General features: G+C 42.2%; 1 protein-coding gene across 1 annotated transcript in view; it reads left to right on the top strand.

Moving 5' to 3' along the window:
• The first annotated feature begins 1,832 nt into the window (after positions 1-1,832).
• The window catches only part of LOC118226112 (glypican-1-like), a 102,641-nt gene continuing 89,193 nt past the window's right edge, over positions 1,833-15,280 (top strand). Inside the window, exon 1 of the mRNA XM_035415435.1 lies at positions 1,833-2,760. Within this exon, the coding sequence (XP_035271326.1) occupies positions 2,607-2,760 (154 nt within the window). The 5' untranslated portion in view covers positions 1,833-2,606. The remainder of the gene's footprint in view (positions 2,761-15,280) is intronic.

The raw sequence follows: 15,280 nt of genomic DNA on the forward strand, positions 1-15,280 counted from the left end.
GAACCCAATAAAACTTTAAACCAGCCAGATGTAGGAAATATGAAGGCAGTGTGGCTTTGGCGCATGTTAATTACATAATGCTCTCAGGTGACCATCAGAGCCAGCGATGGCTTTTTAAGAGCGCACTGGCGTTCCTCATTGAAGGGACTCTTTAAATGAGAAAAACATGGCAGAATACAAAAAAGTGGGCCCCTGAAGTCACTTGTTTGCACTGTATTAAATTTCCTCTGGAGCTTAATGAGGCTTTCGCACTTTTACAGCCTGTCTGCTTTTTTTCCATTATTTTGCATGCCATCGACTTTTTGACCTCAATTCAAGGAAAAACTCTTCAGTGGTAGTGCAGCACAGACCTTGCCTATCTTATAAAGCGGAAATCATCCCTTTGTGTATGTGCAAGTATGTGTGTGTGTGTGTGTGTGCATGTGTGCATGCTGTGTGTAAGTGTGTGTGTGTTTGTATGGACTGAGTAAAATTAGTGAATGTGACAAACTGTCCTGTACAATACACACAATCACCACAAAACAAAATTATATTAAAATTCTCTCCAGGAAAAGTGATTCATGTATTGCATGTAAATGCACATGTACATTTGTGGAAAAAGCTAAGAAGCACCCAAAATGAAGTGAAGTTTTTTTATATTTAGATTTAAAAACTTAAACTGTTAACTTTGTCCATGCTTCCAAAAATAATTATAAATAAAAACAGTTTTTGTAGCCTTTCATCTTTGCCCTGTAAATATAGCCTCTCATCTTTGACCTTTTTAACTGACATGAGCAGAAAGTCATGTTTACCCCAGGAAATACTGTATAATAACCGGTCTTTGATGATTTCTTGTCCTGGCCAATTTTTGCTACAGTAGCTTTGGAATCTTTGTTGGAACTGAAAAAAAATGTTCTGGTTGCAGCAAATAACCGGATAAACTGAACAACATCTGCTTTAAAATTCCACAGCCCAGATGGCATAGCTATAAGTTACTTGGTGTGGTACAGAGGGCAGGTTTTCACAGATTGAATGGCAATGGTTATGTGTGGCTGAAAATGTCTCTCAACTACAATACATCAGGGTTTTAAATGAACGAGGAATGAAACGAAAAAAGATATATGAATTTATCAATTTACTCATTCAATTTATTATTTCAGGAAATAGAAAGAAAGTAAAGTAAACAACACATCCATGACGCTTCTGAGGTGCAGTTACTGCTGTATGACTGAGGTCTAATACGAGATATTACACAAAAAATTAAAAAGGCTCATCTGGCGTAGCCTTCTGCCTTCTGGAGACAGAGGAAACAACTTGCAGGGATACAGACATGTACGCACATAACTGGTTGGGAGTAAATACATAACTTCTCCCTGCAGAAAATGGATGTCTGCACCTTGATTGTAAAAGCTAGAAACACAAGTATGGCTTTGGAAAAGCATCTAAATACCAAAATAACAAGACAGAGCTGCTGGGACGAGTCATGACTTGTACTGTGTTTCTTGCTTTCTTGCACTCTGTGGTAAAAACTCCCCATTGACCAGCATGTGGCCGTTTGGCTGAAATAAAGACTAGTCTCAACGCGTTAAAAAAGAACTGTCCTGCTTGAGCCCTGGAGTGCACGCACAAACGCACACACGCCATCCCCCCCGACACAAATATCCTGAGTTCATTCAGTTCCAACAGAGTACATATGGGTCCAATAGTGTCCATATGTACTCTGTTAGAGTTGACTGAGCACTTAACATTTTACTGTGTATTTGCTCACGTTTGGGTGGATTATCAGACAAGAAAATGTAACGCTCCATGGTGAGAACAGCGCCCTTTAGAATACGTTGCTTTGTGCTGGATACTGAACCTGCTTGGGTTCCACATAGTCAATCGGGGCCTGCCTGTGCATGGAAAAAAATCCCATCTCGATTGGCCGGCCGGCTAGCTTGATGCAACATCCTGTGGGGAAGATCCGCAGCAGACGCGCAATGCCCTGCAGGTGGTGCGTTCCTCATTGCCGCTACACGGGGCAGTTCCACAAGAGCATCACCACAATAAAGCCGACCCGGAGCGCTCCTGACTGCTAAAAACCTTTGCGCTCTAGTACCAGCAACACGCACCTCCACCGCCGCGTCTCTGCATTTCATCGGTCTTTTCCTGAAACCTCTTCGTTTATTTTTGCAGTTGTCTCTGCTGCCACGTTTATTTTGTTTTGCCTTCTGTCTTTTGGATTACGCGTTGGCATATTTTACGTCGTTTTCCTGCGTCTACCTTCAACAAAACGATTCGATAAAAAGATAAAAGTACGCTGGCTCTATCGGGAATTGTACGTAGCCTCCTGTATTCATAACAGAAATGGCTTCGTCCATTGACTCGTTTTAATTTTATTGGAGAAGCATACCAAGTACTGGAATCACTGGACTTCTTTCTGTCAGTCCCGGTTTACACGGTCATTTCGGTTTTGATTTTTTTGGTTTTCTGGTTTAGCTGGTGTTTGTTTTGTATGAAGTACAGCAACAACCTTATAAGACTGTACGGGACCTTACAACAGGCAGGAAACTGAGAGTATTCTTTCAGACTTTGTTGAATTGTTTGCACTGGATTTAGTGTAGAGGTCTTTTCGCCCGACTGCCAGTATGGATTTTCCGTTGGCATTTTTCTTTTGCTTCCTTGCTATTCCTGTTTTTGGGGACAACACCAGCAGCAAACCACGGAGTTGCTCGGATGTCAGGCAGTTCTACAGCGGCAAAGGCTTCAGCCTTAGCGGGGTCCCACAGACTGAAATATCTGGTAAGTACAATTTAATCATGTTTGCCCCAAGTGTAAATATGTATATAGAATGCACGTGATACTAGGCTAGTCTATTGCCTGAGGCGTCGTAATACCCGACACTAACTGCGCGTCAGGCAAATAAAGATAAGATTGTTCAACGGGTAAGGCGAATGGTACGCAATCGATTTACATTTCAAAGTGGACCATGTCATTGTCTTGTGAACTGAAGGGTTCTGGATATCGCCGAACTATGTCCTGGTGCAATTGCATTTATGGATATGTCATTCAAAGAACATTTTTTTAAATTGAACATCTGTTTAGCTTTCTTAGGCTATAGTGTAATCTATGAGCGCAACTAATTTCAAATAAAGCTGAGCAACAGAGAACAGGCGGAGTATAAAGTTCGTGTAGTTATGGTTAAGAGTAAGTTTTCGATTTTCCCGTCTGTAGCCTATTTGCAGTCTGACAGAGGCGAACAGCACACGGTTTGGGACTGCAACAAAATTCACCTCTTAAAAAATACATGATTATTCAGTAACATTATTATTCCGTATGAGTAATGTAACATAGGGGGGTATAAAAATAAAAAAATCAGACACCTGTACTGCAACTCTAAAACGGCTAAGCAAGAGCGGCTTGCTTTGTACAATAAAGTGATTTTGGTCAGGTATAATAGAACGCGCGTCTCATTCAACAGAAATCATCATTGGTTCGACAGAAATATTCTAAATGATTATACAAATCATTGTAGAGGTGGTGAACAGTTCAAAAGCAAGAAGCATTATGACAAAATCATAATTCCTTTTATCATTATTATTATTATTATTATTATTATTGCTGGTATTACTATTATTGTTATTTATTGCAGTAATCATACTAATAATCATCATAATAATAATTATAATCATCATTATTATAAATTCTACTAGTAATAATAATTATGATAATATTCTTTTTTTATATAATTGGCAGTGTGAAGCAGAAAGATATAATTATCCACTGAGACTCTTCTCTCTCTGCATTTTCTGTCACAGTTGGATGACTCATATCATACTTGCTGTGGCAGAGACACACAGATCGCTTGTTTTTTGTCTCTCCGTGTAACAGCGTTATCTTTTACATCTGTCTGTGGCACTTCCACCCAGCCCCTCCTTCTCTCCAAACAGGCCACTGTCATTCTCCATCTGGCCGCTGGCTTATTGCTGTCTCTCGTGCTGCCAATTGGCCTGTGCCTCTCCTGCGTTATGTTATTCATTCCTTTTTTGGACAGACGAAAGCGCAGCATCGATTGTTTGCACGAAAGCCGTTCGCACTCTCTCATTGCTCTGCAGTAAGTTCACGAGAAACATTTTCCCCTAATTTTTTTCTCCATCAAGCACAAGAAAGTGTGTATTGGGAGCGTTCACCATCCAAACATGTCTTGTGTTCATTCCACCTCTGACACTCATCGCCCGATTAGATCTGTTTGGATCCGATAGATCTGGTGTGGCGTCAATTATGTTGGTGTCTGGGAAGACTAAACTGTTGCTGGTCTTGATACAATAGAGAGCTGTAAAAAATGTACTTGGTTAGAAGCGTGTCTGTTCATTGTCTGGATCCCAAACACATGGATGATATTCAGCTGTTAAAATCCACTGAACCTCATCCTGATTGCAGTGAGCTGAGCTGTGTTCATCGCGTACGCACTCATATTTTTTTGCCTCTAAATGAACTGTGGGAGTCCAGCTGTCACCGTCTCTGTTATTGCACTGATATACTGCTGTGTTTTTGAGTGTCGCTTCCCGGAGGCTTGAGCCTGTCTGGTTTTTGTTCTCTCTGACCTATTCACTGTAGGTCAGTTTCTGTGGTCACAGTAGCTTATAGAACTGTGTAGGTTTAACCATCGGACTTTACATTATGAAGTATGAGGTCCAAAGGCATCTATTACTGTACAATACCTGCTGAATCTCCAAACTCCTGGACTGGGACCTAGTGATGCACTCAAACAGTAGACCTGTCTGTTTGGTCTTGTTCTGAATTTTTAAAAAAAATACCTAAGCTACAACAAAGAAAAAATCCCTTTGAAATGTCAAGGCACTTTGCTTCCAGTCATGGCAACACACTCTTTTGCCTCCCACTAGCAGCTTTTCAGATATACATAGACACTCTCTCATGGTATATCGGTGAGGGAGGAGAGCCCAGGTGTTATGTCATGATGTGATGCGCATTGCATCCCTGTATTGATGACTTTGATTGGCTCTTGGCTATAATGCTATTACAGACAAAGCAAAAGATAGCCAATGACATGTCTTTCCTCTGTGGCCATTCTTCCACTTCTCAGGTGTCAGAATGTGTCAGAACAACCAGCAAGGAGTCCGAACATTTTGTTAATTTATTTCAACACGGTATAATATCACACAACTTATGAACTTATGAAAAAACTAAATTGAAAAAATATTTTAGTGCAGAAGATTACAGCATTTTCAATTCGTTCTACTACCACGTTAAGCACGCGAATGCTTTGTAACCTACATGGCGAGTGGACGTCCGCCAGCAAACCGGACTCCAGGGACCGAACTAAAGCTACGAGACAGAGAGTAAAAAACACCTATGTTGCAAACACATCTTTGCATGCAGAGTTTGCATGTCACCTTCTTGGGGTCATCCTTTACACGCTCAAAATGATCCCACACTTTGGATGATTTCCTGCCCGACATAGTCTAATAACTTTTTAACAACAAGGCGCTGCTCCTGAATGGAATTTGAGGTTTGTTTTTTTTCCCCCTGCGACTAACTGACCAATGAAAACTTGGTCGACTAAGACTCTTCTCATCGACTAACGGTTTGGTTGACTATTAGGGGGCAGCCCTAAAAATTTCCCCTTCCATTTATAAATATTGCAAAGGCAAACGTGAGATTAATGGCAGGAAACACTACTGTACTGTAACACTACACATTAAGCTCTATCAATGTAAACATCCGCTTCAATAAACATCTTTTCTCCCTACTTAACAAAACATGTGGAAGATTTTCTCTACCCGCTGAACAGTCCTCTCTGTCTGAGCTGTTCTTTGGAGCCTGAAGAGTATGAAATTCTAAATATCCTGTATATTTGGAAAATCAGTAATTTAGCACAAATAATCAGCGTTTCAAAAAAATTTGAGACTATGGGGCGCTTTTCTTACCCCTTTTGTCTCCAGGTGGCATCTTCAAAACTGTAGTGCCAAGCAGTGGTTGCTGCAGGCTGCTGGATCTTAATTATTAAAACGGCCCCTCCACCATGTGCCAGAGGAAAACATTCAATGCTGGAAGAGCCGCATTCGTAACATCAGTGGGATGGGGAGCCCTACCCTGTGTGAGAGTTCCAGCCACTCTTACGCCATCTCAATCCTGCATAAACCCTTCAGGCGGGAGCCACTTTTTATTAGCCACCAGGATCAATAGCTTGGGTTAGTGCTGAAGCAGATCTCTGGGACAGCCCCCAAGCTCTGAATGTGTCACCTGTTGGGTGAGACACACACATTTATACACACACACACACGCATAACGCACACACATGCACACACATACACAGACACTCAGACGTACATATGTACTTGCACTTCCCTCTCCCGCAGATGCTTCACCATCCTGAACCACTGTGTGTGTTAGGATGTTACAGTGGCAGAGAGGTGCTCTGATCTGCACTCATAGAACTAGCCTATATAATTGTCCTGCAGAGAAACCTGGAGACTGTGAATTTAAGATGCAGAAAACTGTGTGTGTGGGGGGGGGATGGGGGTCACTGAATTCAGTGGGACAGTGGGCCACCGGCATAGGGTTGTGTAGGCCAGGGTGGGCCACAGCCACCTAAATAGTATCCTGGCTCACTCCATTTATCCTGGCTGAATCACAGCACCCAATGATGAATGTCCACCCAAGTAGTTCTGACCCACCTAGTTCTATTCTGGCCCAACTGTATGAATGTTTCTGGCCACACTGCTGCTGTGGACACCTTTGAGATGGCACTGGTAAATCATTGAAGGATTCCGTCATATTTTATTCATGCAGACAGCAGTGAGATAGAAAAAAGAACTGGGTTTCAATGAATAGTTTTTCATTACCCATAATTCTTGGGCACTTGTGGTTTTAGAGGAATGAGAATTGGAATTTTATGGTCATTCCTGTTTCACTGTTTCAGTGACAGTAACAAATGAAGGGAAAAATGTGGAAATCGGCAGTAATGTAGCACTTGGGTGGGTGGGGCGGGGGGTTTGTGGCTGCCGCCTGTCAATCATAAACTACTTTTCCCTTTGGCTTGTGATGCCCTCACAGTCCCAGCGTGAGCAGATTCCTCTTTGTTTCTGCACCACTGTGGGCTACAGGCTGTGTACGGTTTCCTTAGGTGCTCCTCCACAAAGAGGATCGGCTTTCTCCATTGTGCAGAGGGAACGCAGAGGTCAGTTTGAACACCAGACACCGCACGAAAGCCACGTTAACCTCTCTCGTGTTGGGAAGGGTAGCTTTCACTGCGTGTGTGTGTGTCAGGGGTGGTGAAATGTAGACCCATTGTTTCTCTTTGACTACTTTGTCCACCTCTGGCTGTACTTGACTTAGCCATCTCTCTTAGGCGGGACACGGCTTGAGTGCATACATGTTTGCTGTTTAAACCAGAATGGACTGCTGTCCTGCTGTCCTAACCAAAGAGCGGTGTTATCTCTGCCCTTTAACATCGACCACTAAAGTGCACTTGTGTTTGGGCCTACAGGAGCGGTTAAACAGCAGAGTTCTACTCAGGTGCTCCCATTTTAAAGCATTTGCTCCTGAAAATTGATGGGCGCTAACTGGAAGAATAGTTGAGGAGCTCACGTACTAATTGAGATATATTGGTGTGCCCCTAAGTTGATGAAAAGGACCACATTACGTTTGATGTAGTTCTGGAGGCTGCATGCAGCTGCATTCTGCACTGGTTAGTGTGTGTGTGTGTGTGTGCGTGTTGTAAGGGACATGCCGCTACTGCTCATAGTGGGGCACCAACATATAGAAGATATACACCTACTGTATATCCTCACAGGTGGGGCCAACATATATTAATCAGTCTCAAAATTAAGTATACAAACTATAAATTGGCAATTTAAATTAATAATAAAATTAATTATTATTAAAATGACACATTAATTGTCAGCCTTAACCAAATCATAGTATCATACATTCAGCTAATACTAAATTAATATAAATGATTTAGAGGTGAAGGTAATCTACTAAGTTCTTTTGATTAGCAGCGGCTGACACAATTCAACACAAGTGCAATAAAAATACAGACAGCCTTGGAAATATAATAAAGTTTATTGAATACAAAGCACAATTCACTACAATGAGGTACAATAGACTATGTGAGTGCACGTGTGTGTGGGTGTCGTGTGTGCATGTGTGTATGAGTGTGAGGAGTGTTGGGTGTTCTCCTATGTGTGGAGTTGTGAACTGCAGACATGCATTCCAGGAGAAGAAAGGATCTAAGATGGAGCGGGGTTTGAAACTATCTGGAAGTAGTGATTAACCAATGGTGCATGAAGTGTACCAAACAGATACAGGGTAACTGAACAGCTATTGGTGTGCATTAAACACGATAACTGTTAGCATCATCATGTACATTTAGTCATACATATTACTACATTCAGTCCGTTGCTGATTATACTATGCACAGAGTTACAGCCTTACTTGAGTCCTTTGCTTTGAGTTTGTTGTTGGATTGCTTCCTGGTTTCCAGTGTGAAGTCTATGGGAGTTGTCGTGAGAAGTGAAAGCCATTAGCCCTTTTCCCCAGTTCCAAGACAGGCAGCTTGATCCTTGTCGCAGGCCACTTGCCTCGTGGGGCTTGCTCTGCAGGATCGTCCGTCGTGCATGGCTCTCCTGGTTCTTCGACCACCGCTAATCATGTAGCAGCGCTTCGGGGTTCCTCCCGCAGCCGGTAGCCGAGGGTGTACGCGCCTTGCTCCATTGCAGGCCTTGCAAACTCTTCCTGGCGTGGACTCACATGAGAGGGTGACGGGAGAAGGGTGGCGAGTCCGGGGAGAGGAAAATGGAACAGAGAGGGTGAAACAGCGGCAACCTCCGTTTTATTAAAGGTTGCGCGTTTCAAATTTACAGTAAGCCAATACTGTAACAGGAAGGCTGTGGTAGGGGGCGTGGTTAAATGAGTCCCTTGGAGGTGGACTTTGTAGTTTTGTGTTTTTTGTAGTCCGTGGTACCTACAGTGTGTATGTGTGCGTGTGCATGTACATGTTTGTGTGTGTGTGCGTGTGCGTGTGTGGCAAGGGGGGGTTAACACAGTTAGGCTAATACATTACTCAGTTATTAGGTAGTGTAGTTAGTTTTTTATTTTAAAGGAAAAATAGGGAGTCCTAAAGTTTGAGTTAGACTATTGAGGGAATGGCATTTCTTTTTCTCTTTCCCTTTTTTTCCCCCCTCCTCTTCTGCTCTCTTTTGGTCGTCTGATGTTGGGGTGTCAGTGCACCCCTGGTTTTTCTGCAGTTCTGCTGGGCTGGAGTTCCCAGGGTCTCAGCTAGTGTGCGGCGGGGTGAGACAGGAAACAAGGTCACACTCCACTGGCTGCCTCACTGGAGGATATGAGTCAGGAAGCCATCTCTGCCCTTCAGTGTGAAAGATTATTGATGCGGTTGCAGGTAGATGGGGGAAGTTTTACTAGGTGCATAGCCATCTGTTGCTAGTGGCTGTAGGTTTAAAAATAAACGCTTAGGGTGAAAACCGCTCGCTTAACTGATCTCTCTCTTTCTCTCTCCCCCCTCTCTCTCTTTGCTTGCTCTCTCAATCACACCATGATGACAGTCAGTGCATGTACACTCATGGCGCATGACAGGACCACAGCGAGACAACTGACCTTGCCATGGTTTGTTCAAGGTGACTTCGTCATCAGAGCCACCTAATAGAAATAACCTTGAATGTGTGGTCCAGAGACCAGAGAATGGCCTGTATTACACCACCTGTACTAGAGAGAGAGAAGGAATGAGAGTTTTTAAGTTTTAATAAAACCTTTATTGTTCCATTAACGTTGCATCAGTAATGGTGTGATGTTCTGAGTAAGGACCCACACGCAGACCAGGGAAATCCAAAAAACGTTGTCTTTAATCAGTCCGAGGTTCGAAGCCAGGTAATCAGAGAGAGGACGGTGCCGAATCGAGTTTCCAAAAGAATAGTGAAAAGACAGGCAAAAAATCAAAAACCAGGAGATCAGAATGGCGAAGGTACAAAGGGACAGGCAAAAGAGAAGTCAAGGCAAAGCGAAGATCGAACCAGAAGCAAACAAAACCAAAAGGGGCAGGCAAACTCGAAGTCGGGCAAAGGGGTGTCGCAGGAATCTCGATAGACAAAGGCTTACAAATAATCGGCACAATGAATACGATCAACGTTCTGACTCTGAGCTGGTGGAAAAGACTGACATTTATACACTGGGGAAGATAACAATCAAGGAGGGCTTAAGTGAGTGAGGGAGGAGTAACAAACAACATCCAGGTGAAGAACATTAGGAAAACTAATTAAGTGACAGGGGACTGACAAAACGCGGACTGGAATCACATAGACCACAATGATAATAGACGGCCTGGGTGAGCAGGTACAAACGCGTGCAGAGAGAGAGAGGTGCAGTCAGAGCAAGAGACAGGTGTAGGCAATTGCAGAACTCAGCGTTAGAGCAGGCTAGAAAGAAAAGGGGCGGAGCTACAGCGCAGCATGGAAAAGGGGAGACTGGTTAATGTATTAGTATAGTGATCTAAACTATCAAAAACCCAAAACTAGTGTGTGTTAGTCCATTAGTAATATTCACATGTTAGTATATTAATGAGGTTAGTACTTTACAATTTATAAGTTAGGAAGGATTAGTAGAAATTAGTAAAACTAGAAATAAGTAGGAAGTAAGTAAAAACGAGACTGGAAGTAAGGGGGGGAAACCACGAAAACCCGGAACCACCCGAATAGTGAAATCACACAAGTACAGGGGAGTGAAGCAGCTCAGGGAACACAGACACAGAGACAGTACTGGGGAGACAAGTGACCGGAAATACAGACTACAACAAATGGCTTAACTTCAACTGCAATACTCAGTCAATACAACCCAGTCTTTTTCTTTTGTATGTCACAACAAACAAAAATCATAAGCATTGCTTGACACGTACAAATTTAAAGAAGACCATTAAAAACTTGAACTGCCAACTGCCCATCATCACAGACTTGGCACAGAACCCGCCCCACACACTATGTTGCGCTGAACACTGGTATATCATTAGTCCTATACGCAAATTCAATATTTAAGCGTGCTGTCATCAAACCCTTAAGCATTCAGTGGAACTAGCCTCAAGAAGGTTGTCTTTCCTGGTTTAGCCAAGCCAAACACATAATTCAAAATACAATCCTTCTCTTTATTAAGGACACTGTACTTCGGACCCCCAATGAGGGATTTCAAAGAAAAACCCTCACCCAACCCATGAAACGAATGGGTTAACAAATTAAAAAGACCCCTCAAGTGGTCACAGCGCAGGAGGAGATGATCTAAAGTCTCTTCCTGACCACAGAATGAGCACTCCCTCCCCACTGCCAGGCTCAGGTGTGTCACGTGTCTGTTCACAGCTATGGCCCCGTGAAAAACTCTTCACTGTAGGTCAGCTGTATGCTTCTCTATGGGAGGTTTATACAGGACCTGCCGGCCTCCCCTCTGAAAGAAAATCTGGTCCGAACAACTCTGACCACCTTGAGGCTTTCAGGTCCTTTAAAGAGTTCAAGTGAGCTACCTTAGTAAAGGTGACATATAAGGCCTTCTTTTTGATGTCTTTAAAGTTCCCCAACTCTGGGGTTTGGAAAGAGAGGTTCTTCATGGCATCGTCTTCTTGCGCATCCCCCACGGCAGCAAAAACATTGAATGGTGGACAATACAACTTACTCCTTGGGCACTGACTGAGCTGTTTTTCCAGAGCCTGTCTGAAGTTGCCAGGCAGAGCTGCTTTGACCTCTTCAATTACTCTGTGAGCCAGTCGAGAAAACCGTATACCTGTCACCCCTGAAGGTCTTCTGATGATCTCCAACCCTCCCTGACTCTTAGGTAGGCCAGTTTGGTGGATCTTTTCTTCACCATGCAGGCGTGCACGCTCACTGAGTATAATATTTTGGTTTGGATCAGTGGATTGTGAAAGAATGGTTCTTCAAAAATCCATTCCCCTGACTGAGAAATGTCTCTTTCCATGGTGAGGACCCAATTCCAAGCCTGCAGCATTGAAGAGTAATAAGAATAAAGGCCTGTGAGCACAAGCTCCTGAAGATTCATTACAAAAAGCTGCCGGTCGTATCCCAAATTCTCCACCTTCCGCAGAATAGCACATGCCATCTTGGTCCATGTCAGGTCTACTCGGTAGAGGAGTCTCTGTGCTACCTGCGGTCGGAAGATCCGACTTCTGACATACACCAGGCTCTGCCCTCCTTCCTGGACCGGCAAATGCAGAACAGGTGCATACGTCCAGTTCACCAGCCAAAAATTCACCAGCCTTCTTTGGATTTGATTAAATAAATCATCAGGTGGATCCAAGACCATTAGTCTATGCCACAATATTGAGGCAGCCAGGCTGTTCAAAATCAAGACCCGTCCCCTGTAGGAGAGCTGTGGTAATAGCCAATTCCATTTAGACAACTTGGCAACTATTTTCTCTGGCGCACACCTTCCCAATTCTTCTGTTTAACCTCTCAGTGCACATCCCTAGTGGTTGGCACGCCAGTGTGCCTAGATTGTTGAACTCAGACATTCATTGCTCCCGCAACCAAAGTATGAGTTGAAAACAGAAACGCTTTGTTTTAGTTTCATTATTAGACGATACACGACAACTGAGTGGTCATGTATTGTCGTGGACAATCCGTTTATGAAATATATTTCGCGCATTTGTGATGTCTGGGTACATTCAAAATAGCTGTGCATAATACCACACGTATTGTTTACGGCATTGTCGCCCATTTTAGTACAGTCTGGCTTGATTGACAATTCATGTATTCAGTAGGTGTCAGTATAAGCTTTCTAACGATGTATAACATGTCTAATTTTACTTTTGGAATAGCATTATATAGCCCAGCATAACCGAAAGTTTTCTCATCATCGCATTCATTTACGCATTCACTCTGTGGTAGCAGTAAAAGACACAAAACGTAATCAACGATTTTTCAGAATTTCTTGGAAAATATTATTATTGAGGACTTCTGAGCATAGCTAAGCCATATGTTTGCTGATAGACGTAGCTGACATCGTTTTCTGGAGTAAGACAGAAGCGGAGAGAACTGCACCATTGATTTACTGTCTCTGTCTCTATCTACTGAACACAGATAAGATTTCATCATCACTATGTAAGTATTACTGCAGTTATGATGGGAGAATTGGAACATTGCCAAAACGTGGTGGACGGTTGAATATTGTCTTCATGTCGTTCCATCCCCATACAAGAAAACATTACATACTGTTGAGTACAGAATAGGGCTGTCAAAAAATATTTGAAGTTCGAAAACTATTAGAAAATCTTTCTTTTTTTAAAGTTCGAACCTAAATTTGAGCATTCGAATATTAGTTTTGGATCCCGCGTATTGTAATTAACACGCAGGCTTTAATTTCATGCGGCGAATCGTGTTCATGCACGCAAAGTTCATTTCCTGTGCTAACGTTACTTCCTCTGTCAACAAAAAATGTTCTGCCCTGGACCCAGAGCAAGTGGGTCATCTGGTTTTCCTTGCCAATAACCTCCGGCGATACTTTCAGCTCCATAGAAACCTAACGTTACTGGTCAGCTAGCCTCGCGAGCCAGTCTCTTTTTTCAATTCGTTCAACAGATCTGGTCAGCTAACAATTTAGGCTAAGTAATGTTCCCATGGCAGGCTATGTTTCCTTTCTTTTCTGAAGATTTTGATAAAATTGGATGATGAAAGAAGTTAAACAAACTAAACAGAGTAAGTAATTTATGTTGTTTTAGGCTACAGGTATTAGCCGTTTGAATAGTTTCTGTGTTAAGAAATTAACAGCGATTTCCTATAAACAATCATTTCCCTATGATTATTAAATGCCAATTTTGTGGCAAATTACATCCACAAGAAAGTGCTTTATTCATTTGTGCATTAGGCTATAGTGCAGGGGGCTCATTTATAAAATGAACTTGCGTGCATACGTCAAGTGAAGACCTGACGTACAGCCACGACCGTTTCCACGGTCAAATCGAGTCATGTTGAAATTTTATAAATCACTACTTTGACGTGATTTTCTACGCACGCGCCACACAGTTGATCTAAAATACGTTTTATAAATGAGGCCCCAGATGTAGTAACCTAGTATTAAAGTTCACCGATGTCCTCTATTCTACTGCCCGCTTGTGGAAAATAACGCGTAGGCCAGTTTAGAGGGAGCATCACGTGCATATTTCGCCCGACAATAAGCAGCTTATTTTTGTGAATTATAGGCAAATGATATTCGAATATATTCAAACTCTAATTACAAAAGCTAATATTCAAACTCAATTTCATGGCACTTTTGATAGCCTTAGTACAGAAATACAAACGAGAGTTAATTATTACACATTTAGTTACTGTACCACATTGTTTGGCAATGTTTTTGCATTATTTTTAAATCTGATATCAATGTTTGATCTTGAACCTTCGTAAGGGGCTCATTTATATGCTTTACAATGGACAAAAGGCATTTTATTCATTTTTGGAGAGATGTTTGATATGTTTCTGGACCCCTAGATATTTTAGACCACTGTACTGATGGAAAGCTTGTAATTTCCACTTGAAAATGATGCAACAGTAAGTTTCTTGAGTCAAAACAGTTGATTTGCAGTGAAATATGTGAATATGTTGTGATTTCAAGCAATGCATAATTTAGACATTTTGGATAGATTTGGAGACACTGGGTACACTGCTTAGTTTTTGCTTCATAGATCTTTTGTAGTTATATATATCCACCCTTAGATTTTATGAACTTGTGGTCAAAGGAGTTTTTGATCCAGGACATGTATAGTTTAACCTGCTGTATATATGAAATATTGCAAACTGAAAAAGAGCAAAGTCATTTTAGATTTTTTGCCTAGACAATTGCATTTGTTGCACTTTATTTCTTCCAAAAGTTGGAATATAAACTAGTTAGTATTGTAAATGGTACAAATGTCTTGCTTCATTTAAGCCCTGTGGTGTTCACATCTGGAGTTATAAAGCTTTAAATAGGGCACCCCCTAAATGGGCAAGGATTGGCATGGCCAGATTTGGCATGTGCGCTAAGGGGTTAAAATTTTCAGTGCCAGAAAAATGCCCAGGGCCTTTATTCCCTCTGTTGCCTGTTCACCCATGATTAATCCTTCACTTTTAGTTCAGTTAACTTTGGCTGAGGAGGCTTGCTCATATAAAATCAAATTCTTTTTCAACATCTCAATGTCTTCCTTCCCTGTAATAAAAACAGTCACATCATCTGCATAAGCAGATATCTTACATTTTGCCCTATCAGGATCTCCTGTGATTGTAACGCCATTTAAATCTGTCCTGAATCTACATAATGG

The sequence above is a fragment of the Anguilla anguilla genome, chromosome 4 (genome assembly GCF_013347855.1).
Source record: "Anguilla anguilla isolate fAngAng1 chromosome 4, fAngAng1.pri, whole genome shotgun sequence".
NCBI classification, from domain to species: domain Eukaryota; kingdom Metazoa; phylum Chordata; class Actinopteri; order Anguilliformes; family Anguillidae; genus Anguilla; species Anguilla anguilla.